Raw genomic sequence first — 24,914 nt, forward strand, 5'->3', positions numbered from 1 at the left:
ATAGGTCTGAATTGGCGAATGTCCGTCGCCCCAACTACTTATGGGATCAGGGTGATAACACCAAAATTTATACGCGCCATGTCAAATGTTCCGATATAGAATTCATGGAACATTGGCATGATCACAGGTTTTAGGACGTTCCAGAATTTCTGGAAGAAGGCAACCGGCAGGCCATCCGGCCCCGGCGCCGACCCCGCCTTCATTGAGGCGATCGACCTCCCCACCTCCTCCGGCGAGAACGGGATAGCGAGATCAGTGCATACATGCTGTTCCTCCGTGCTTGTCCTGCTAGTGCATCTGTTTTGTTTAATATGCACCTTTTTGGACCTTTGTATCCTTATTACAGGGAGGGTCTGCGCTCACAGGCTGATATGTGCTTTTGGGTTACTAGTATCTGGAAACCTGTAGTACCTTGAAGACAATAACGCACGGGTCTATCACAGCTCGGCTGCACCTGCTTCTGTGTTTGCCCCCCTCTCCTTTCGATTTGCCCTCCTTTGTGTTACACTGAATTTTGATTGCCATTCCTTTTGGCGTCCATTCAAGGGAAAATATTTTCACTGCCAAATAGAATGTCGCAAGACAAAGTAACATGTACGAGTCTAGACTGTAACTTCTATATGCTGCAAACCTGCTGCAAAACATAATTCGTAAAATTCCGAGAGAACAAGCTGCGCATAACACCAATCAGGTATAGTTTATGATCCCTCAATATGGTGCAGAATTTGACTCCCTAAAATTGGTGGAGCACAACATCATTAAGTGTCCAAAATGTGTGACATCTTATGATTCAAAGTTGAAGTGTTTCATGGTTGCAACTTTTGCACTGTACAATGGCAATGTGTAAAACTTTTTGTGTACATTCTGAGGATCAGTAATGGTCATCCCTCTAATTTTTTTTACATGAACCAACACATCGCTAAACTATATTGGATGGATTGAGATTTCTGTTGGACAGGAAGTAAAATTCTGTGGCAAATTACAACAAGTTACCTACTGGGGAGCCGAGGTGGTAATTTCGCTCCAATCTGCTTCTGCTGTTCGGAGCAGAAAATTCTTGTTGTATCTAGGGTGTGGTGGCCTGTCAGGAGGTGGACCCCTGTCGGGATTGAGTTATCCTCTTTTTCAGAAAAAAAAACATCAAAAAATATTACATGCAGCATGGTCAGAGATGAGGTTAATTATACGCAACTCAATGAAAAGGAAAACCATATTGACAATGGGGAATTACTGTCCATTAAAATACGATAGAACTCGGAAACATTGCCTTGTTATTTCTCAAAGTACAGAAATAAACTATTAGTGAATAGGAAGAGAAATTAACTATTTGTGATTACCACCACCAAGGTTTTTAGTTTGGAAAAGAAAACAATTTTGGAACTCATCGAAATATGTGAAATTTCATTGAAAATTTTAACCATGACGGCCACTACGGCACTACCGGGTCAATGGAATAATAATATCAAACACAGCACTTAAAAGAACAGTACGAAGTTGCGTGACTTGCGGCCAATGGAAGGTGGCTGCCGAGATCAGGGAGACGACTAATAATCAAGGCCCCACACAGATTGATTCTACCTCCTGGATCCATCTTTAAAAGGGAGGAGTGCCATTCCTTGCCCATTTCATTTTCCTCTTGCCACATGCAATACTCACAAACACAACTTGTACGCCTGCACATTTGAAATCTCGATTGTTTCTAGTCATTCTGACTGACAAATTAAAAATGATGATTAAGTTGTCAGAAAATAATACTTGGATGGCATTTATGTCTTGCCTCTCTACTTGTAGGAGCAGGAGGCATCAGGAAGTTAGGGAGATCCAAGCAACAATATGCCACAACTGAAATGTCTCCCCCTTTGCAGCCCACTACTAGGATACGTAGTGCTAAGAAAACAGCCTCTCTTTCCTGGCACAAGATACTCTCACGTAGCCAATACTATGTAAGAGAGACAATGCAAAGAAGTTTACTAAATTGCATTAGATGACAAATATATTTTAGCCCCATATTTTTTGTGTAACTTGCTTCAATTGGACGTTAGAAAAAAAATACATCCAGAATGATGGTAGTACCAATATGTAACACTAGTTTCTTATACTAGTTTATACTTGGATGTATCTCTAGGTGATTTTAGTAATATACCCAAACTAAACCTGTCAAACTATTTCTTTGGGTCTAGCTCATTTCCTCACTTAATGGACACCTGGTGGTGATTGCACATACATATTTTTGGTTTGTCCAAAGTGTAAATCTACTGAAAATAACTGGCAACATAAACAGTGACATACTCCGGCCTGGTCTACATATGATGGTAGTCACTTTATAACATGGTGAGTTATATCACTATTAAGCGACATTGAAGGATCGATCAACATATGCAAGTGACTTTTCTCCTTTCTGCTACAACTTATTACAACATCACTGGGTCTGTGTACCACATGATGGGTGACGTGGCTAACATTAAGACCGCAGGCGTGACAATACTTCTACATCCTCTACTTTTAAAAGCTCACCCTTTCACTTGCTGCTTTTCCATTCTTCACTAACCTCCCCGACCCTCTTGCAAGCACTTGCTGACACACTATGGTGAAACCTAAACGTATATCAGAATGCAGTGGGGATCAGCTCTAAAGCTTCAATAGAAAAATCGTAGTCAATGTTGCTGGAAGCATATAGGATTAGGAGGCATCAGAAAATTAGCAAGACATGGTGGCAATGCTCGGAATTCTGGGAATGCTAGCGCGGACGCTTCGACCATCTGTCGTACTAGTGAAAAATTCCGGTGCCGTGGGGTCTGCATGCCCCTCGTCTGCTGGCCGGTAGCTGCCTTTCTTGCTTTCGTAATATGGGTCCGAGTGAAAGAAAGAAGCTGCGGCGGCGTTGTTATTTCTTTGGATTAACGACTACTTCTGGTCGATAAGGGTCGATCGAGCCAGGTGTAAGGGCCCAGGGTGAAAATTATCCTAGACCAAGCAAAAACCCAATTTATGCTATTTTGTCTAACTGTCCATCAAAACCGCGTCATTTAGTCAGACAAAAGGAATGATGTGCTACTGGATCAAAGCCCCTGTGACATTTTGCTCAAAGTATAAACGGCTCCCTTCCGACTGAAGACATGAGAATAAGTTGAGCATGTTTATACACAATCTGTAAGTAGATATGTCCATTGCAAATCAATTGATGTATTATGTGAGGACTACTATGTGACTTGTAGATGTTTGCCAGATTGGAACTTCTATACGCTGCAAACCTGGCGCAGAACAAATTCCATGCAATTCTTGGAAGAACAAGCGACACATAACAGCAATCAGGTGTAAGTTTCTGATGTTTCCATATGACTCCCTGCGGTTGTTCCAGTACAACATCATCAAGTGTTTAAAAAGGGTGCCATCTTACAAATTTTAAAGTGTTCCATGGTTGCAACCTGTGCTGTCTCTTGCTTAAGGTTGAGTAATGATGGCATTGCGTCTACTTTTTTACTTGGACCAACACATCGCAAAGCTTTGTTGGATGCAATGAGATTTCTTTTGAACAAAAGATTCTGTACCAAATCACGGCAACTTACCTACCTGGGGAGCGGAGTTTTTTAAGTTCGCTCGCATCTGCTTCGGCCGGCGAGTGCAGATGTTTCTGCTCTACCGTTTGGAGCAGAAACATCTTGTCGTATGTGGGATTCTGGGACCGGAGTTGTCCTCTTTTTCAGAAGAAAAAAACACCAAAACATATTACATGAACATGAGGTTAGTTATAGGCTTATAGCAACTCAATGAAATAGAAAACCATATTGACAATGGCAGTTACTGTCCATTAAAATAACATAGAGCTAGTTAACATTGTTTGTTATTTCTCGAAGTACAGAAATTAACTATTTGTAAAGCACAGAACTAGGAAACCTTATTGACAATGGGCAATTACTGTCCATAACTTAAATTCCATTTTGTTTCTTTCATAGGACAAGAATTTCATCTTTTCAAACAGCTAGCTGTCTTGAGGCTTCATGGCCAGGAACAGGAAGGCGATCAATCCCCAGACCCCAGCCTCCGGTCGGCGGCAGGCCATACTCAAAGGCAGTGCAGAAGGTTTCGTCCATGGCCATCGCTTCATCGTCACCGTCCTGATGATCCCTGAGCTGCTCCTCAAACCGCTCCCTCTGCACGACGGGGTCATTCAGCTCCGTGTAGGCGTTGCACACCTCATGCTTGTTGATGAACAGCTCAAACCTTTCAGTCAGTCCAGGCCGGGCTTCGTCCCTGTGTGACTTTGCGAGTGGGCTCATGATCACCGGATGATTGATGATGAACGTCGGGTTCACGCATGTCTCCTCCAGGAAGTGCCCGACAAGCGTGTCCAGCAGCCGTGCCGTCGTGTGTGGAAGCGGGCACGTAATGTCGTACCTGGCACAAGCCTCCATCAAGTACTCGTTGGCATCATCGGTCGACAGATCCTCCTCCGGTATATCCTCCAGTCCCTTGATCATGTTGATCTGCGCGAACGGAGGAGTAAAATCGATCTCGATAGGCGGCTTGTCGGCGCCGTTGGCGTGGCACTGTACCTTGTAGCCGCCCATGAGCTCCTTCACCATGCCGCCCAGCATCTCCTCCGTGAGCTCCATCAGGTCGTTGTAGTCCGCATAGGCCATGTAGAACTCGCACGTCGTGAACTCGGGGTTGTGCGTCGTGTCGATGCCTTCGTTCCTGAACTGCCTCCCGATCTCGTACACGCGGTCCAGTCCGCCGACGACGAGCTGCTTCAGGTAGAGCTCTGGCGCGATGCGCATGTACAACTTCATGTTCAGGTCGTTGTGGTGCGTGACGAACGGCCTGGCGGCGGCGCCACCGGCAACCACGTTCATCATCGGGGTGTCCACCTCCAAAAACCCACGCTTGTCAAGGAAGCTCCGGATGAAGGAGACGACTCTGGCTCGCGCCGTGAAGACGGACCTCACCTCAGGGTTCACCATGAGATCGAGGTATTGTTGGCGGTACCGTGTCTCCTGGTCCTTGAGGGCGTAGCTCTACATGTTCCTGGGCATGCCGGTGCCTATTAGGCTGCCGCGGCAGCATGTGCAGGCAGGGCGAGAGCACGACAAACTGTGCAGGGAATATGCTGAGCTCGCCTCGGTTGCTTTTACCAGGGAACCCACGCACGTCGACCACATCGCCAAGCTTCACGCCAGAGTGGAAAGCGGAGAATTCCTCGGGAGTCTCCAGCTCCGAGTTCCCGGAGTCTGCCATGACCTGGACCTTGGCGCCGCCGCGGTGGAGGTCGTAGAAGAGGAGGCTGGAGGACGACGTCCTCTTGCTCATGATCCTCCCGGCCAGGGACTCGGTGACGTCGACCAGCTTCTTCCCGTCGGCCAGGCCCCTGTACCTGTGGACGTAGTCGGCGACGGAGACGGTGGGCTGGAAGGCGTGCAGGTAGGGGTTGACGCCGGCGGCCTTCTGCGCGGCGAGCGCGCCGAGCTTGTTGTGGTAGTATTGGGTGGGATCCATGCCGTCGTCTGCCATGGCGTGCGGTGCAAAACTCTCTCCCGTACCGTAGTTGGGGAAAAGCAGAGCGGAGACTTTGTTGACCTAGCACCGATTTCGTGTTCTCGTCGGTTTATTTATATCCAAAACATTAACGTGCGCATCAAAGGCGCCTCCTCGCGCGTTCGCATGTACGACAAAAAAATGGATCCATCAGGCTCCCATCGGCATCGCTCATCCCCGTCTTTACTGTGGCGAAGTGTAAAAAAAATTCCATCAGGCTCCCATCGGCATCGCTCATCCCCGTCTTTACTGTGGCGAAGTATAATAAAACTAGCGATGGATCCCTTCCTTCCCATGGAAGGTAACTTCTACTTTTCTTTCGCCCCACATCGTCACATCAGCTCTCGCACGCAACCTCCAAAGCCGCCGCCGCCGTCTCAGCCATTTCTCTCGTCTGCTCCTCCCATTTCCCCTGCCCTAGCCTATTTCTAGCCCTCCGCCTCTCCCTTTCTTCCTCGAGTACGGCAGCGGAAGGGGGGCCGCAACGGGAGAGAGGTTCTCCACCCCTGACAGATGACGTCACCGCCTCCGACCTCGGCCTCGTCTGCAGCAGCAGCACGGACCTCTGCCCGTGTTTCTCTGTCTCGCTGCTCATCGTCCGGGAGGGGACTCGGAAGGAGGGTCGTGCTCCTGGTTGGGATCTCCGTGCTCCCTCTCCTGCGCCTCCATCTGCGTTCGATCTCGTCACTGGTGAGTAGTGCTCTGCTCAGCGTGGGGATGACCTATGAGATTCTTAGTTTGAATTCTGATGTGAATGAGTAGTGTTGTGCTCAGCATGGGGAGGACCTATGAGATTCTTAGTTTGAAATCTGATGTGAATCTCCTAAAAACCGATGCAAATCTGTGTTGAGAACATAACCTTCGAATCACGGAACCTTGAGATTTTCTGAAGCTTTATTCCCAAGCCTGAAAATGACTAGCTGGCTAGGTTAATCATCGCTCTGAGGAAATCAAAATCGTCTGTGGGAATGGCCCCTCTGAATGTTCTGAACCATCCCTTGATGCCGTCTCTAGGTCCGTCCAGGCCCTGCCGTCCACTTGCTGACTTCTTCTTGGCGCAATGGGTTGAGTACGTTGGTCTGTGTTGGTCGCGAGTTTTGGTCTTGTTGTAGAGGTCTTCGGCAGCGGTTGTGACGCGGCTCGGTTGCTCTGTGGCTTGCCCAATCGCCATCGGCATGAGGTTGGCCTAGGTGAAGCAAGTATTGTAGTACGCGTGGTGGGTGTGTTTGGTGGATGTGGATGCTAATTCCTGTGATTGGCATTGTAATGGCCGAAAGGCATTCTATCCGTCTTCTTTGCTGCTTCTTCTTTAATATATGATACGCATGCTCATGCGTATTCGAGAAAAATGTTCTGAACCATCCCTACCCATATAAAGAAAATGTGGGAGCGGGACGGCGGGATCTGCTCCAGACGGTGCGGCACGCGCTACTGTCGCTCATGCAGCATAACGGCGTCGACCTGATCTTCTGGAGGGCGGGTGAATTATTTCTGTTCTTTATTTTTTCCCTATTCTTAACATTGGCAAACAATCTCAGGATTTCGCACATGTGCAATCTTCACACTCAATAATTTCTTGATATAGAGTCGAACCAGAACATGTATTAAGGGACCATGACATATCTAGCATCGGTATCTGAAGATGGCAAGATCTGGTCATGGCATCTGACTTTTGACAAGTCAGTATCTTCCAAGAAAATTAATCCTGCTCGGCCTCTTCGCGTGGTTCGTTGAGTGCTGGGTCGTGCCATTGTCTAACTGGGTGCCCCTCGCGGCCGCCGTCTGGGCGATCATTCAGGTAGCTGTTGTTTCTTTCCCCTGTGTTGGTCAGATCATAAATGGATTCATAGTTCGTTTGATGCCATCTTACTTTTAGTATAGCATGTATAATGTCTTATCTTGGGCATTCACATGATACTTTGTAATTTCTGAAAGAGAAACAGAGTGTGAACTATAGCTTTTTATTTGTTAGGAAATTCTGATATGTTTTGTTTTGTTAAGTGCTAATAATGATTTTGAAAGTGAGATTAGCAGCAAACAACATTTTATCTAGGCCCCTAATGGTTCTGTTTGTCTTCTTAGTTCTCACCCTTTTGTATCCGTGATGCAGTATGGGGCTGTAGAAGATTTGAACAAAAGATGGAAGCACCATATACTGAACACAACAGTACAGTATGTGCTGTTTCCTTGCTCTATTTACGTTATTGTTTGTTTATGGAGATAGTCATGCTCATTTTACCTCTATAGTACCTTACAACTCCAATAAAGCCTTGGGAGGGGTTGAACAAACTTTTGATTGAAGTTCGGCCCAACTACATGGAACCGAAACTATCAAGGAAGTTCCAATCTACTGTCGAGGTGAGCTTCTGCCTGAAATTATATTTCGTGCTTGGATGCAACTTAGTAGTTGGTAGTTCAAAAGGTTTCGCAAATAACATTAGATTATACTATATGCATTTGATCCATGGAAGTTGATTATGTAGAATCAAATCATTTCAAAATTCCTTTTGATTTTGTTGATTTGAGGTAGACAGTAAAACTGCTGCAGTGGACTTCGTCGTCTCATCGGCATGCTCGCCCGCGACAGTACACCTGCTGCAGCTCCGGTGAGGCGCTGGAGCTCATGGCGGCGCTCACGGCGGTGTACCTCATACTGTACCTCAACTAACATATTGATCTTCTACTTCTTTTCTGATCAAACTGGGAATCATACTATTCTCTTTCTGTCCAGTAAGCCCCACTAATCACTACACTACTAGGAAAAGGCATGCTAGTGGCGCACCGAATTTGCCTTCTAATGGCGCACTACCGGTGCGCCACTGGCATCACGCCATTAGAATTAAATTCTAATGGCGCACCACCGGTGCGCCATTAGTATCTGGTGTTCTAATATCGCACCACGTAGTGCGCCATTAGTATAGCCTGCAGTGCGCCATTAGAATGCCTTCCAGGGGGCCATATGTACCCATGTGCTTTGGCATTTTAATGGCGCACCAGCAGTTAATGCGCCATTAGTGTGACGATCACAGTGCGCCATTAGTGTCTTGTGTGGTGCGCCATTAGTATGAATATTAGGTTTTATTTATTTTTGCTTTTCTGATTTTTGCACATGTTACAAAATATATTATTGGACAGAATATAGACAGCAGCACACAGCAACATCAGATTCATCAAATACAATAGAAGATTAGTCTCCAAATACAATATATCATCTTAGTCTCCGAATTCAAAAGACCGAACAAAGATAAAACATTACAAGTCTCAAGACCGCGAGTATCGAGTTTGCCTTCACATTACAAGTCGATATCGATCATCTAAACTACCATCACATAGAAGAGAGCTGTGGTCATCACGATGAGCATCATCGCGATCAAACTGGTCTTCATCCGGTTCCTCCAACGCTCCCTCCTCTCTCCCTCTAGATAGCGGGCGTATCTACATTCGGCCTCCGCCCTAGTGGTGTACCCTTTGTAACTGTTACCGCTGAAATGGTGAACCTGTCTCCGACACTCCTCCCAGTCGTCGTAGACTCCGGGAACCTTACCCTTGTACACGACATACGACGGCATCTCTATGCACAAGCCAAACAACAGACAATACATAAGCAATATGTAACAAAAGGATCGGAAGAGAAAAGGAAGACATTAATAGCACGATTCATGGTCCTACTAATAAATAGCATTGATTACATCTAAGTTGAACGACTGTCCAAACCAAAGAGACATACGAATTCATTAAAGTATAATTACAACATGAGCCAATCAATGTTTCAGAACTACACATCACTACTTTCGACTCGACTCATCGGACAGGAACGTGGATGAAGCTGCCGTCTGTCGTGATGGTCATGAAATCGCGGTCGTTGTCACCCTGCATTTGTAGCATTTCATCTATCTCACTGTTGGACGGTTGATATCTGAGGAAGAACTGCCCCGAGGTATGAAGGACATCTTGATGGATGATGTCCGCAAACTCCGACTGGATGCGAAAGAATTCTTGTCTGAGGTCCGCATTCTGGACTGCCGACAAGCTCGCGGCCCAATCTTTGAGATTATCTGGTAGCAGAAGTTGATGATGGTCCCTTACGATCGCCCGCATGTGATGGAGGGCGTAGTAGGCATCCTTCTGACCGCCAGGCGGCTGCTTGACGCAGCAGAACTTCGTATTGTGTGAGAACATGTGCTTGCCGTACTTACGAACTTCCCTGGTGAAGGTGCCTCCAGATTTGGCGTAGGCGGGGAGAACATCATCAAGAACTTTCTTGACATTTGTGTAGTCTATCTTGGAGTTACGGTTCGGGTCTAAATACGTGGCCATGGAATATTTCGGGCTTAAGAGAATGAGTGTGCAATGTGTGTCACTGCACAGAACACGGAATGTTAGAAAAAAAAGAACGATCGAAATCTAAGAAATCATATGTTACGGGGCGGTTAAGGGATGACTTACTTGGGAAAGTAAGCCACAAGGAAGTTATCCTTATCTGGGTTTGCCAGAATGACGCCTTCGAGGTGTGAACTCGCAACTTGGCGGTCCCCAGCACTGCTCAAGTGCTTGGCACGCATGTAGAAGGGGTCGACTATCACGATGTCCGGGGTCTTGTCTCTAATGATCCGCATCTCCATACTCAGCGAAAATAGCCGAACGAAGGTGTAGTGCAGCGGATGAAGGTTAAACATAGCAAAGATGTCATCAAACCACAGGACCCCCGATGTCGCCATCCACAAAGCCCTTGCCCTCTGGCACCTTGGCCACGAAAACCGGGTATGCCACATCCTTCTCTCTGAGACGCTGCTTGTCCAAAGAAAGAAAACTGTCGTGCAGACTCCGCATAGCACCGGTTGCAGCATTCAGCATATTTGGCGGTAGCATCGCCCTACCCGCCACATGCACCCTCCTCGAGATATCCTTAGGTGAAGGTGGCCCGTCCTGAGCACGGATCAAACTCGGTGCCGGCTGGCTCGCACCGGCGCCCTTGTTAGTCTTCTGTTTCCGTCCCTTCTTCTTGATCTCCTGTAATGGGACCGAGTTCTGCTAACAGACCGCCTTCTTGAGCATGTTGGGGCTGATAATATTTCGCACCTCAGCTATCTGAAGCTCGGTGAAGGCGGGAGCTGGAGGCATGTCCTGAGAACTGAACGCCAGACGACGCCTGTTGCAATTGGATTTCTCCGCCGTACTAGCTAGATCGCGGTCGTCTTGGTTGAGTTCTTGAGAAAGAGGCCCGCAGAACTCGCCAGCGTACCCATGTTCGGCAAAGTACTTATCAACTTTGGTAAATGTACCGTCGTCGTTGTCGTCGCCGTCCGGATCCTGTGCCATAGGGCTGTCCGGATCCTGTGCCATAGGGATGTCCGGCAGGTCCGGTAGCGTTTGCGGCGTTCTTGCCATGGCTTGGCGCCGGCACGACCGGCGGTCTTGTCTGTGGGGTGGTGTCCCCCCCCAAACGAATCTGGCTCTTCGGCCAAAGTAGGGGCCAGTTTACGCAGGTGCTGAGGGTCATCTCATCTTCTTCGTCGGCCCCAGCGGGTCGAATCGGAGGTAACAGCTCGTCGCAGCCTGGCAGCACCCGAACCACTTCAACCCTATAGATTGTGGGTTGCATCGGATTACCGTGGAACGTGGGGTTGCCCGGTTGAACGATTCTGCCCTTGGCGACATCGACCAACTCGGTGCCCACGAAGTGCAGAAGAGTGCAAGGAACGTTGGTGGTGCCCTGCGAAAACATGTACAGGGCATCAGGGACGCCCAGTCAAAGGCAAGGAGATGAAGTCATCGGCCGAGACGCTTAGTTACCGTGATGCCGTCGAGCACGGCTAATGTCGAGGCACCGCCAACGGCGGGCGTGCAACTGACGGAGGGGGCACTTGCTGGCGAGGTGTTGGCCGGCGTATACCCGGGTGCATTAAGCTCCAATGCCCGTGCCGGCGCCGGAGACACGAATACCGCCTCCGCCGGAGACACCAATGGCGCCGCCGCCGGAGACACCAATGGCGTCGCCGGAGACACCAATGGAGCCGCCTGCGCGCTGTGCGAGTTGCTGGCCGTGAAGCTGGGAACCGGGGAGGCCCCTGTTGGCCGCCCGCAATCCACGCCGTCAGCCCATGAATCAACGTAGGCACCATGGCGTTGAGCGTCGTTCCAAGTTGTTGTTGCACTTGCTCTTGGACAAGCTCCGGAATCCACGCCACTTGTGCCTTGAGTTATTCAACCTCGCGCGTCTAGCTTTCCGAGCTGGTCTTTTTCTCCTTCCGCACACCAGCGGTATAGTATGACCCCCATTTTGTGGACAAGCCATTGCCGGCCACACGACCAGCTGACGTCGGCTTAGTGAGCTTATCCTTGTTTTTCATTACGTTCAGCGCCCTATTTAAAGGGGTGTCGAAAGGGGAGCTCTTAGACGACCCCGCGCTACTGCTTTCAGTGTCCTGCGAAAGGAACGTGAACCATTTAGAAATATTGGGGATTAATTAGAGTGCAACCATATGGAGCTAATTACGCGGGGGTGTATTCCTTACCAGAAGAAGCTCAAGCGCCCTGGTCTTCGGATCCGTGGTAAGCTCCTTTGTTATCGAGTCCTCCTTGTACCGGGCCCTGACATAGTTCCTGGTCTGCTTGTCACCGCTGTATTTCTCGAAGCGGGGCGGTAGGCCTTGCTCGGCACGCTCCGCGTCCTCCTTGTCCCATAAAGGCTCCGCCACTCTGTAACCGCCGGGACCGAGTTTGTGTTCCCCTAAGTTCAACTCCCGCATTTCTTTCCCCCACTGACTTGATTCGGAGGTTGCACTGCTCTCGCACTTGATCTTGAACTCCTTGTACTCATCTTCACTCATCAAAGGATATTTTGCCTTGATCTTCTCATAACTATCACCTTTATCAATCATTCTCTTCACCGCGCTTTTCCAAGTAGACAGGGCCGTGCTCATCTTTGTGAGGGAGGCACTGTTCACTTTATTCCCTGAGAGGCGTGTGTTTTCAAATTCGGCGGGGAACTTGTATCGTTCGTGCAGCTTCGTGAAGAGGAGGTTGCGCAAATTCCCTCGGTCCTTATGCCTAAGGTTCTCGGTGTTGATCGATACGGTGCTTCGGAGAATGCACCCGAGCTGAACCGAGTACCCCTTGACTATATGTTTGGGCTCCGTTGGATTCCCGTCGGAATCCACTTGAGTGAATTCCTCCTTGACGGTGCGGAGCGCATTCGGGCGCCGGTCCTTCCTTTGCTTCTTCGGTTGGCTGCCATCTGTGTGTGCGCCGCCATCATCCGTGGTGGCATCCTCGGCGGCACCATCAGTGGTGTCATCCCCGACGCCACTAGGGGTTGTGTAATTAGGATCGGTGTCTTCCGCGGCGTCCTCATAGCGGTGAGGTTGTTCCTCCATCTCCTGGGACAGCTCCCAGAATTGCTTGCCGCCCAAACCACCGGCCTCATCGTTGTGGGCCATGTTTCGCTCTAAATAGGAAAAAAATTGGTCAAAAAGTTGGTTATTGTCAAGGAACAAGATCATGGTCTCATCATTTAGGGTTTGTCGACACCGAGGCACCCTAAAAGCCTAAGCTTTCATCATTTAGGGTTTGTCGATGCCGAGGCACCCTAAAAGCCTAAGCGTACATCATTTAGGTTCTCATCGACACCGAGGCATCCGGGGCAGCCAAGTTAAGTTTTCATCATTTAGGGTTTATCGATGCCGAGGCACCCTAGGTTGGGCCTAATCACTTGGCACTAATCACTTGGCTCTATTGCCACCTATGGTTTAATACAGCAAGAATAAAGGGGCACTTGATCCTACTTAATAAAGTCATGCTAAAATTCACGGAAAATTTCAGCATGACCTTTGCTGAAAATAGGACATATGGAGTACCCGAATTTGCCGAAACGGAAGTTAATCGACATTCCGGCAAACTCAAGGGCCTCTCGGGGTACCTGCAAAATCATCACGACACGAAGGGCCTCTCAAGGGCCTCAAGCAGCAGCGGCGTCTCCCAGGACCCCATTTTTTGCTTAATTTCTTTGAGCAACAATCAGAGCAGAAAATTCAGCATATTTCTATACAACAGCACTGTAAAGATGAAGAACAGTTCTACAGCAGCCCATTTATATACAATAGCATCTTTGGTCATGCCAATTTCTGAAACAATTCAAATCTGAACTGTATCTTTGGTCATACAAATCTCTGAAACTATACAAATCTGAAATATATATTTGGTCATACAAATTTATGGAACTAATCAAATCTGAACTGTATCTTTGGTCATACAAATCTCTGAAAATTTTCTAAATCTGTGGTCATACAAATTTATGGAACTAATCAAATTCTGGATTCAGAAGTTGGACTTCAAAAATCTTTCATGCAAATTACTTGAAGTACTGAAGTTAAATTGTTTTCAATCTGTCCAGATATTGTCAGTGACAATTAGGGTCATTCAGAAAGTTGCTGAAGAGAAGAAATTAACTATGTATAGTTTATTATTTTTGTACCAGGAACTATTTTAGTTTATTATTTATTGTACCAGGGAGGAATATAACAATCTTTTTTGGTATATGTCAGGTTTTGGCTGCATTTGCAAATGCATTCCATGTACTGCAACCCTTGAGTCATCTGATGTTCCTGAATCATTGTAGTTTAGGCACCATACAAGATTGTTAGTTCAATGTGCTTTATATCCTAGTTATACTACTGCGGGAAAGGAGGATCATCATACACATATATATGTATAGCAATTGACAGGAGCTTCATCATTTTTAGTAATAACAATACATATATAGCAATTGGAAGCAAACAGATGTACACATAAGATAGAAATGTAGTGCTGAAAGTTTAATGCTTACAAAAGTCTTGCTGAAATAGTGAAAAATATGGAGTCACCAAGCTGGCTAAGAAACTCCCAAAGTCCACTAGCAAATCCAAGATCTAATCCTGTTACACACATCATAACAATTTAAGATAATTAGGATAAGGATAGTAGGAAATGAAAAAGAAAGAGCTCAAAAAACAATCACAACAGAAAAATAATAAAAACCTAGTCCTAGAAGAAAATAAATCCTAAAAGAAAAGAAATCCTAAAATCTGGAGCAAGTCCTAGAAGTAGTATTCCAAATAAAAGGTAACAATGATATTGCAGGAATAGACCTTCCTAAAATAGGAATGATAATCTACTGTCAATAACCATTGAATAAAACAGATTTACCAACAAAATCTAAAAGGACACCTGCCTATCAGATTCAAATAGTTTATCATTTTCTAAAGCCATAAGCACAACAATCATGATCAGAACTAACACTACTTCAGACAAATAACCAATTAAGCGCCAAAAAAAGCAAATAAACACTAATCAGCAGGCACTCTCCTACTACAGCTAACCAAATAATCAGTACTAATACAGCTAACAATGGCATAGCATGGTTAATAAGGCCACCGATTTACCTACCAGCATCCTTTGAAGCAAGGATAAGGACCCAAATAATCAGTACTAATACATAGGACAGTAGTTCGACAATTCTATCAAGAAATCATAACAGAGCACTAATTCCTTAGTCATCCTCCAGGAACACTACTGAACAATTTATAAGGACCAAAAACAATATGCAGGAGCACCAATTTGTATGACCAAATGGTAGCTACATGTATGGAAATCTTAACAACATGTGATTTGCATGCATCTATCTATAAATGGCCATTACTTATATCTCTATCTGAGAAACCTTAGGAACCCTATGGTTAATTGAAGATAAGCATGGCAGGAATTGAAGTTATGGCAGCAACCTGACAACAAGAAGCAGCAGCCGCGTGACGGCGGCGGCGGCAACGCACGAGCACGTGGGGCCCGGCGTCCGCGGACGAGCACGCGAGAAAGGCGGCCGCAAGAAGCAGCAGCAGCGGCACGACGGGGCGGCGGCGGCGAGCTCCTGCTCCTAACCCTAGGTCGCCGCCCCGTGGGGGCATGGGGATGAGCGGGGGGAGAGAGGGAGGGAGGGACAGAGACTAACCGTCGTCGATGAGCAGCAGCCGCGCGGGGAGGCTCGCGCCGCCGTCGAGGAGCGCATCCGTCGAGCAGATACCTCCACAGACGGTGAGGCCGCGGTGGCCGGAGGTGGAAGAAGGCGCAAACGGTGAGGAGGAGTCCGGCGAGGGTCGGGGCAGGGGGTGGGGGCGCGGGGGCACGGGGGCGACGGGGGTGGAGTCCGGCGAGGGTCGGGGCGGCGGCGTCGTGGGTCGGGGTAGCGCGCGGGTGGATCTGGTGGCGAGGGAGAGAGGGTCGAAGGGGATCTGGTGAGGGAGAGGGAGGATAGCTAGGGGGAGGGTTCTAATGGCACACCACCCAGCCGTGCGCCATAAGTATGACTATTCGAATGGCGCACCTCCCCTCGGTGCGCCATTAGAATTTTGTTTTAATCTAGCCCACTAACCATATCTACAGCCTAACCCTATCTACAACAGAACCCATCCACTAGCCCGACTGGTCAGCACGCAGCACACACCAGGAGGTCCTGGGTTTTGATTCCCAGGCTCCCCAATATTTTTTTATGCATTTTAAATGCTGTTTTTGATATTTATTTGTGTTTAAATATGTTGAAACTTGTTTAAATCATAACAGTAATATTTTTTTATAAAAACAGTAATAATTTTTTAAAAAATATGTTCAAATTTGTTACTTGAAAATATCATTGGCGGCGGCGGTGGAGCGGGGGAGGGTGCGGGGGGTGCCCGTTGGCGGCGGTGGAGCGGGGGAGGGTGCGGGGGGCCGGGTGCTCATCGGCGGCGGTGGAGCGGGGGAGGGTTGCGGTGGGTCATCGGCGGCGGTGGTGCTAGCGGGGGAGGGTGCGGGTGGGATCGAGATGGAGGGGGAATCGAGATCGAGATGGAGGGGGATCGAGATCAAGTGTTCTCATGAATTCAAAAAGTGCCCATGAAATTTAAAAATATTCATGGTATCAAAAAGTGCCCATGAAATACAATCGAGAAATGAAGACTACGATTTAAATATAATCGATCTTAGCTAGCTATCTGTTCACAATCTTCTTGCCCTTCTTTTTCGCAAATGGAGTTCTTCTGTGGAACGGACGTCCTTTAGGTAGGGTGGTCCTGCTTCTTCTTGTGGTGTGTGCTGCTACTTCATCGTCGTCGTCATGTTCGATCTTCGGGTCGCCGTACTTGTCGAAGTCTTGCTCATTGGCTACTCCATCCATTCCGATGATCTTCCTTTTGCCTCTCCTCACGACAACACGACTGGGCTTTGACGGGTCGGTAATGAAGAAGCATTGGTCCACTTGGGAAGCCAGTACCCATGGCTCATTTTTCGCGGTGACGTTTGTGCCCGCGGTCTTGGATTTGGCTTCGGGTATAACCATGGTGGTGAAATACCGGTATTCTTTTAGGACGCTCTTGGCCCATCTGACACGGAACATCGGGACCTTCTCTCCAGCGTAGCTCAGCTCCCAGATCTCCTCGATCCTTCCGTAGTATCTGTCCTTGTCGTTACCGGTGTAGGATTCCATCGTTACCCCGGAGTTCTGATAACCATCGCTCTTCATGTCCTTGTCCTCGGTGTAGAATGTGTAGCCGTTCATATCGTACGCCTCATAGGTCATCAAGTTGTGCTCGGCGCCCAGTGACAAGGCGAATATGAGTTGTTCTTCCGTGGAAGAATCTTCATGTAAAGGGTACGACAGAAGCTTCTGCTTGAACCAACGCGTGAAACATGAGTTGTGCTCTTTGAGTATATCTCCGTCCGTCCTCTGTTGGCCTCGGTCATTGTACGTCTTCTCAATAAAGGTTTTGTGCTCTACCACCCAAGGATCAACCACGTCTATGTGTTGTAGCGCGACTAGGTTTTCTCTTCCAAAGTAGGCGAGTCGACCCTCGAAGTCGACATGCATTTTGCGGCGACCCTCACGGTGACCCCATCCAGCGAGCCTGCCGAGGTGCCTGTTGACGGGCAGACCAATGGGGTTCTCGATTCCTAGATAATTCGTGCAGTAGGAGATGCACTCTTCGGTCAGAAAGCCCCTGGCTATACTTCCCTCTGGACGTGACATGTTGCGAATGTATCCTTTGATGACACCATTCATCCTTTCGAACGGCATCATGCTGTGCAGGAACGTCGGCCCGAGTTGGATGATATGCTCCACGATATGGACCAGCAGATGCACCATAACGTCGAAGAATGCGGGCGGGAAGTACATCTCAAGCTCGCATAGTATCACCACGATCTCTTCCTGTAGCCTTCTGAGTTGCCTCATGCCAATCGACTTCCGAGAGATGACGTCGAAAATGTTGCATAGGCCAAATAGCGTTTCACGGACGTGCGCATCCATGATCCCACGGATTGCAATTGGAAGTATCTGCGTCATCAGCACGTGACAGTCGTGAGACTTCATCCCGCTGAACTTCTGCTTCGCTGGGTCTAGGTATCTGCTTATCTTCCCCGCATAACCGTAAGGAAGTTTTACTCCTAGGAGGCAGGTGAAAAACTGCTCGATCTCCTCCTGACTTAGAGTGAAGCACGCGGGAGGGTAGTCATTTCCGGTCTTCTTGGCCTTTTTGCCTTTGCCACGACTTTCTGTGTCCTGCTTCGCCTCATCATCATCATCATCATCATCATCATCATCATCATCATCATTAGCGTGAAGCTCCTGCCTGATGCCCATTGATTTCAAGTCTGCCCTTGCTTTCGGCCCATCTTTGGTCCTCTCTAGTATGTTGAGTAGGGTACCAAGCAGACTCTCGCACACGTTCTTCGTGATATGCAGGACATCAAGGCTGTGAGGCACACGGTGGATCTTCCAGTACGGCAAGTCCCAGAAAATAGACCTCGTTTTCCATACCTTCAGCAGCGGCTCTGGCGCCTTTCGCTTCTTTCCCGGCTCTGGCGCCTTTTGCTTCTTTCCCGGCAGTGGGCAGTCTTTCCAATTTTTCAACAGCTCGTCTATTTCCTCGCGGCTCCTCGTACACGGGCGTTTTCGGGGTTCGGTTTCACCATCGAACAGATCCTTGTGTTTCCTCCATGGGTCATCGTCGCGAAGCCACCTTCGATGTCCCATGAACACGGTTTTCGAAGACCCGGGATCTCTATCTAGCTGGCGATACGTTGTGTCATCCATGCACCTTACGCATCCAGAAAATCCGTGGACTACCTGCCCCGCGAGATATCCGTAACCGAGATAGTCGTGCACCGTCGTGAGCAGTGCGGCTCTCATAGGGAAATATTCTTTCTCTGCGGCGTCCCACGTATTGGCTGGCGTTTTCCATAGCGTGTCTAGCTCCTCCTTCAGCAGCCCCAGATACATATTGATGTCGTTCCCAGGTTGTTTCGGCCCTTCAATTAGCATATTCATGTGAATGTACTTCCTCTTCATGCACAACCAGGGGGGAAGGTTGTACATCCACACAAACACAGGCCAGGTGCTATGTGTGCTTCTCTGGCTGCCAAACGGATTGACTCCATCGGTGCTCGCACCCAGCACGATGTTCCTTGGATCCTTCCCAAATTCTGGGTATTCAAAGTTCAACGCTTGCAACTGGCTCGCATCGTTAGGGTGACTCAACATCTTGTCTTTTTTATTTATCTCCGGATCATTTCCGTCATCTTCCCGCTTCTTCTCCTCCATATCCGCGTGCCAACGCAGGAGCTTTGCTACCTTAGGGTCCATGAAATACCGCTGCTGACGAGGAGTGATCGGAAAGTACCACACGGATTTTCGAGGAGCTTTCTTCCTCTTCTTGTATCGAGTGACGCCGCACACCGGACATATGGTAGACTCCGCGTGCTCGTCCCGACAAATGATACAATTGTTCATGCACACATGGTATTTCACGTGCCGTAAATCCAGAGGACACACGATTTTCTTCACCTCCTCGAAACTGGTCGGGCACTTGTTCCCCTTGGGAAGACGTTCGTGCCAGAATGACATGTTCTCGTCGAAGCATGCGTCGGTCATTTTGTGTTTTACCTTCATCTCCAGAGCCATGAGCGTTACTTTCAGGCGGGTACCCTCGGGCCTGCATCCTTCATACAATGGAGTAACCGCGTCTATCTCCAGTTGATCCAGCTTGGCTTTCTCTCGGGCGGCAGCTCTTGCGTTATCCGTCTGCTTGAGAAGCAGCTCTTGAATATAAGGGTCCTGCACCCAGCCTCCATCGTCGTCTGCTCCGGCATCTTCATCTTCATAATCATGCCCTTCGTCTTGATCTTCCACATCATCATGTACGACATCTTCTACATGATGACTGTGTACAGCATCACCGTCGTGATCATGTCCTGGAGATTCTTCGTCTTCTCGCCCACCCTCGCCGCGGTGGTACTTGTCTTGTTACCCTTCCTCATTTCTTGCCCGGCCCCCATGGACGACTTCATAGTCATCTTCATCACCTTGCCACCGATAGCCATCCATGAAACCACGCAAGAGCAGGTGGTCCCGCACCTGCCCGGAATCCGGGTCCGCAATAAGGCTCTTCAGCTTGCATCTTCGACACGGACATCTTATCTCCGTCTCGTTCTTTTGAAGCATCTCGGCCTTCGCGGAGCTCAAAAACCTATTCACGATGCCTTCAGTCATCGTGCGGACCATGGTCGCCTGCGGGGTAGAGCAAAACGATATTTTAGAACCAAGAAAAAATTTGGCATGACCTTCCCTAAAAATAGGACCAAAAAGAATGCATAGTGCCAAAATTCTCGCCGAAACGGAAATGAATCAAAACATTCCGGCAAAATATTGGCAACTATCGCATTTCAAATACCGGTACCTTCAAACACAAACATATATGCAACACCACAAACACATGCAACACCACAAACATACATAGATCTAGCTAGGCCACAAAAGGTGCATGTGCACGTTGTTGGAGCGAGCTAGGGAGAAAAAAGTAGATCTACATCATGAAGATAGCTTTCCCCTTACTTACCTATCAAAAAAAAGGGTAATTTCACCACTTAATTTTGATGAATCTATGGTGGAAATGAGGTGAGGAGGAGGAGATGGCCGAAAGCTTGGAGAAGGAGGTGGAGGGAATGAAGTGGGGAAAGTGAGTGGGTAGGTGTGGGGCTGTCCAAAATATCTTGTTGGGGTCCCAGGTTACTAATGGCGCACCACCAGCAAATGCGCCATTAGTAACCCTGGTTACTAATGGCGCACCTGCAGGTGGTGCTCCATTAGTAGTTTTGCAAAAAAGTAAAAAATATATATATATACACTAATGGCGCACCGGGTAATAGTGCGCCATTACTAGTTTAAACTAGTAATGGCGCATTGTGAAACGATGCGCCATTAGTACTTTTGCAAAAAAAAGAATAAAAAAATTTGACAGTAATGGCGCACTGTCTGCTTGGTGCGCCATTACTACTTAGAACTAGTAATGGCGCACTTCGACCTGATGCGCCATTAGTATGTATGGAAAATGGAAAAAAAATATTTTAATACTAGTGGTGCACCCTGTTTCTGTTGCGCCATTAGTGTCTTCCACACTAATGGCGCATCACCAACTGGTGCGCCATTAGTTTATAGTAGTGGCGCACTGCTTCCATGGTGCGCCATTAGTATCAATCCTATCTATAGCCCTTTTCCTAGTAGTGGCCCGTCTTGGGTCTTCGAGGTGTTGCCCCCCTCCATGGACGGCTGTCCCGCCGTCACTTGGAGGGGGAATCGTGCGTGTCGGGTAGAACCGGAGGGAATCTATTTGTTGGTTGGGTCCAGGCCGTGTTCGGGGATGTTCCTATGGGATGACTATCAGGGCCGTCTCCAAAAATTTGGGGCCCCGGGGCAAAAATCAAAATAGGACCCTAAATTTACATCAGGGTCGAACTAAATAATCACACAATACATATATGATGATTTTCCAACAACCAAAAAAATCAAGAACTATTGAGTTCAAACTTAATTGTGTCCTAAATCTAGCCTCGTTCGGCACTTCCCAACTAACCTAATCAAAACAAATGAACTTATTACCTGATAGTGGAAGACCAGAGGTGATGGCGCTCGTAATTGACAGGCCGTGGGCAATCGACGGATGCCGAAGCAGGCAGGCATTCAGGTAGATCTGGCACCGTAGTCTCTGGTGGGCGATCGGAGGAAGCAAAACCAACGGGCGTTGTTGGGGCCTGTTTGCAATCAGTGCACTATGGCAGAAAAACGATCGATTGATCGATTCTCTAGACCTCATGGGCCTGTTATACATGCTGTTTTGGGCGAATGGGCTCATGAGCTTTATTTTTCCTGATTTTAAACCTACAGCTAATAGACTAATATTTAGTGATTAGGGGCCCCAAATATTTGGGGGCCCTGGGCGGTCGCCCACCTCGGCCCCCTCCATCGACGGCCCTGATGACTATTCACAACCAGTTGGAAGAGTCCACTGGTCAAAGCCCATCCGGCGAAAGTCAAAGGCCTAGATCTCCTGGCCAAGGGGCTTCGTGGTGGCCTTCCGGTTGTGGCAATGCCACCGAAATAGCGCACGCGGTCTTGATGGATGTGTGAAAGTGACGTGGCATGCATAGACGCCCGTCTTGGGTCTCCGGGGTGTTGCCCCCTCCACGGATGCCAGTGCCGACGTCATTCGGAGGGGGGGGGGAACGTGTGCATCAGGTAGAACCAGAGGGAATCTACTGGTTGTTTGGGTCTAGGCCGTGTTCGTGGATGTTCCTATGGGCTGACCTATCGTAACCAGGTGGAAGAGTCCACTGGTCAAAGCCCGTCCGACGAAAGTCAAAGGCCTAGATCTCCTGGTCAACGGGAATAGGGTTAGTCCTGTCGGTGGGGCTTCAAGGTGTAGCAATGCCATCGAAACACCGTACCGTGTCCCAATGCATGTGTGAAAGTGATGTGGCATGTGTAGACGCCCGTCTTGGGTGTCCGGGGTGTTATCCCCCTCCGCGGACGGCAATGCCACCGTCGCTTGGAGGGGGGATCGTGCGTGTTGGGTATAGAACCGGATGCAATAAATGTCTCAAATATTCCAGGCGGGCCCAAAAAATGCCATGTCTTGGCACATGTCATGTAATGCCCCCCTTTGAGAGAAAGACAAGTTTCGAGGTCAATGGAGCAACGGGTAGCACACTTCCTTCACAAACCGGACACATTCCCTCTTGATAGCCAGATACTACCTAGGAGATGGTGCAATCTACAAGTGGCTTTCGGTCAGGCTTCTACGAAAAACACTCAAACTTTTACTAGACCCTACAAGGAACAGATGAACATCGTCCCAGGTCCTGACGATTTCCGACATCGTATGTTTTCTGTGGATTTTAATAGCTAGATCCGGCATGCCGCCGAGGTACATTCGCCCCCCGGTGGTGGGTCCTTCCCCTCCTTTTGTTGCACTAGGTATACACATTCCGAAAAGACATCATATATGATTGTACAAACCACTTTTGGACATCATTTTAGGTGGCCGCCATGCATATCTATAATTTCCCGCATTGAAACCCTACGGATGCAATAAATGTCTCAAATATTCCATGCGGGCCAGAAAATGATATGTCCTGGCACATGTCATGTAATACCCCCCCCCCCCTTTAAGAGCACGAGAAGTTTCGAGTTCAACAGAGCAACAGGAAACACCCTTCCTTCACAAACCACACACTTTCCCTCCCGATAGCTAGATACTACCTCGAAGATGGTGCAATTTACAAAGGGCCTCCGGTCAGCCTTTTGCGAAACGCGCTCAGATTTTTACCACACCCTACAAGGGCTATATGGTGACACCATGCCCGGTCCCGAGGATTTCCAGCGCCGTATGATTTTCCGTGGATTTTAATGGTTAGATCCAGCAACAAGTATTCAGTAGGGTTTTCACACAAAAAATAATCTTTTTCGGCAATCAGAAATTGAAAACTAAATTTTGCTTGAAAATAAAATGAAAACTCCCTTCATCAAAATTGTTTTCCATTCTAAGATGCACGCTTATACACAATATGATATCACTATAACTATGCCATGAATTAGGCCATAACATTCGTCATTTTGCGGATGTTTTTATTTTTTTTAATGCAAACAAGGTGTAAATAAATATGAAATTTTCCATGGTATTGGTTTACTTTTCCTAGAAGATTTGGATTTTTTTATTTTTTTACTAAATTTTAACATGAGTATTTCCTGTTCAAAAAACTGTGCAAAGAAACACAAAATCTGTGCTGGCTTCCTATTGGTTGGAAGCAACCTCCCACGGATCGGTGACGTGGCAGGGCAGCCTACCCCACCACGACACCAACCCCACCTCTCCCTCCCTGCCACCTCTCTCCTTCCTCTCTCTCTCTCGTCTCTTCCTACCCCCGTCGCCGCTGCCTACGCCGCACGATTCCGGCGTGTTCCGGCGAGCCTCGCCAACGCGCAGCATAGATCCGAGCCCCCTGCCTCCGCTCTTCCCTTCCCTCCGGCCAGATCCACCTCTTGTGGCCCCGAGAGCTCAGCCACGACCCCTTCCGATGGCTAGGGTTCCGAGGGTGGCGTCCCCTCCAACTCCGGCGCGGCGACGGCGACTTTGCTCCGCCCTCTCCGAAGCCCACCGCAAGTCCCATGGGCGGCTCCGCCTCGTTGATGGTACTCCTGCACCCGGTGGCTGCGGGGCGGACGCGCGCAGCGGGTAAACTCCGGTGAGGCGGTGGCTCCCTCCGGCGGCTCCCTCCACGGCATGACGGCGGTGCACTGTATCGGCTAAAGCACTACCATGGTGAGCCCCTCTCCATCCTCTGTTCCCTCCGGTTGCTGCCATGCACATGACGTGTATTTTTCTAACTGTACAATAACACTTACTCCTCTACTGTCACATACTAGATGATTGCTACTAGACTAATAGATTAGCCTTGAATTCATCTAGTTTGGATCAAAACAGAACCATTGATTAATACTAGATGATTGTTACTGTAAATTTTGTTACAGATTTCTTTGAACTAGCTTGATTCCCTGTTGATCTATATTTTTTACTTACTCACATGCTGGACTGAATTTGCTACTGCTGTTACTCTAGTGTTGAACGAGATAGGCATTCTATTGCTTGTTTCCTTGCTTCCACAAATTAAAATTCAGTAATCTTGTTAACTGCTACCGTTGTCATGAACCACACATCTGAGATGAACTTGACATTGATTTGCTCCTTTGTCAAGTATGGATAGACTTTGCTATTCACCAGTATTCAGGCAGTTGATGTGTGCGTGTTGCTGCAGCTGTTAGGACATTGTTGGATTGTTATCACTAGTACTAGTCCTATCAAATTGCATGTGAGTAGTTCATTACCATGCTATCCAGGGGATATTCATTTTTGTGCCTGTGAATTCGTTCTTGTTGTGTATATATGTATATGTGCTAGCAACATGAGTAGGATTTAGCATCATGCTGGGCCTGGATGAATTGCATGCATACATTGATCCTGGGAGAAGTGTCTGGCTGATACAATCCT

At 48.1% G+C, this 24,914-nt stretch overlaps 2 protein-coding genes across 2 annotated transcripts; both read right to left on the reverse strand.

The window, feature by feature from the left end:
* Nucleotides 1-3,971: 3,971 nt before the first annotated feature.
* On the reverse strand, nucleotides 3,972-5,508 carry LOC125546537 (lysine--tRNA ligase-like). The gene is made up of 2 exons (XM_087514657.1): nucleotides 5,051-5,508; nucleotides 3,972-5,013 (listed from the first exon to the last, which is right to left on the reverse strand). Exons 1-2 carry the CDS (start codon nucleotides 5,506-5,508, stop codon nucleotides 3,972-3,974), a joined length of 1,500 nt encoding a protein of 499 aa, XP_087370783.1.
* Nucleotides 5,509-14,352: 8,844 nt separating this feature from the next.
* On the reverse strand, nucleotides 14,353-19,495 carry LOC147978155 (uncharacterized). The gene is made up of 2 exons (XM_087514658.1): nucleotides 17,962-19,495; nucleotides 14,353-14,444 (listed from the first exon to the last, which is right to left on the reverse strand). Exons 1-2 carry the CDS (start codon nucleotides 19,493-19,495, stop codon nucleotides 14,353-14,355), a joined length of 1,626 nt encoding a protein of 541 aa, XP_087370784.1.
* Between the last annotated feature and the right edge of the window lie 5,419 nt (nucleotides 19,496-24,914).

Source organism: Triticum urartu, chromosome 3A, assembly GCF_056163025.1.
Source record: "Triticum urartu cultivar PI428250 chromosome 3A, HENAU_Tu73, whole genome shotgun sequence".
Taxonomy (NCBI): Eukaryota; Viridiplantae; Streptophyta; class Magnoliopsida; order Poales; family Poaceae; genus Triticum; species Triticum urartu.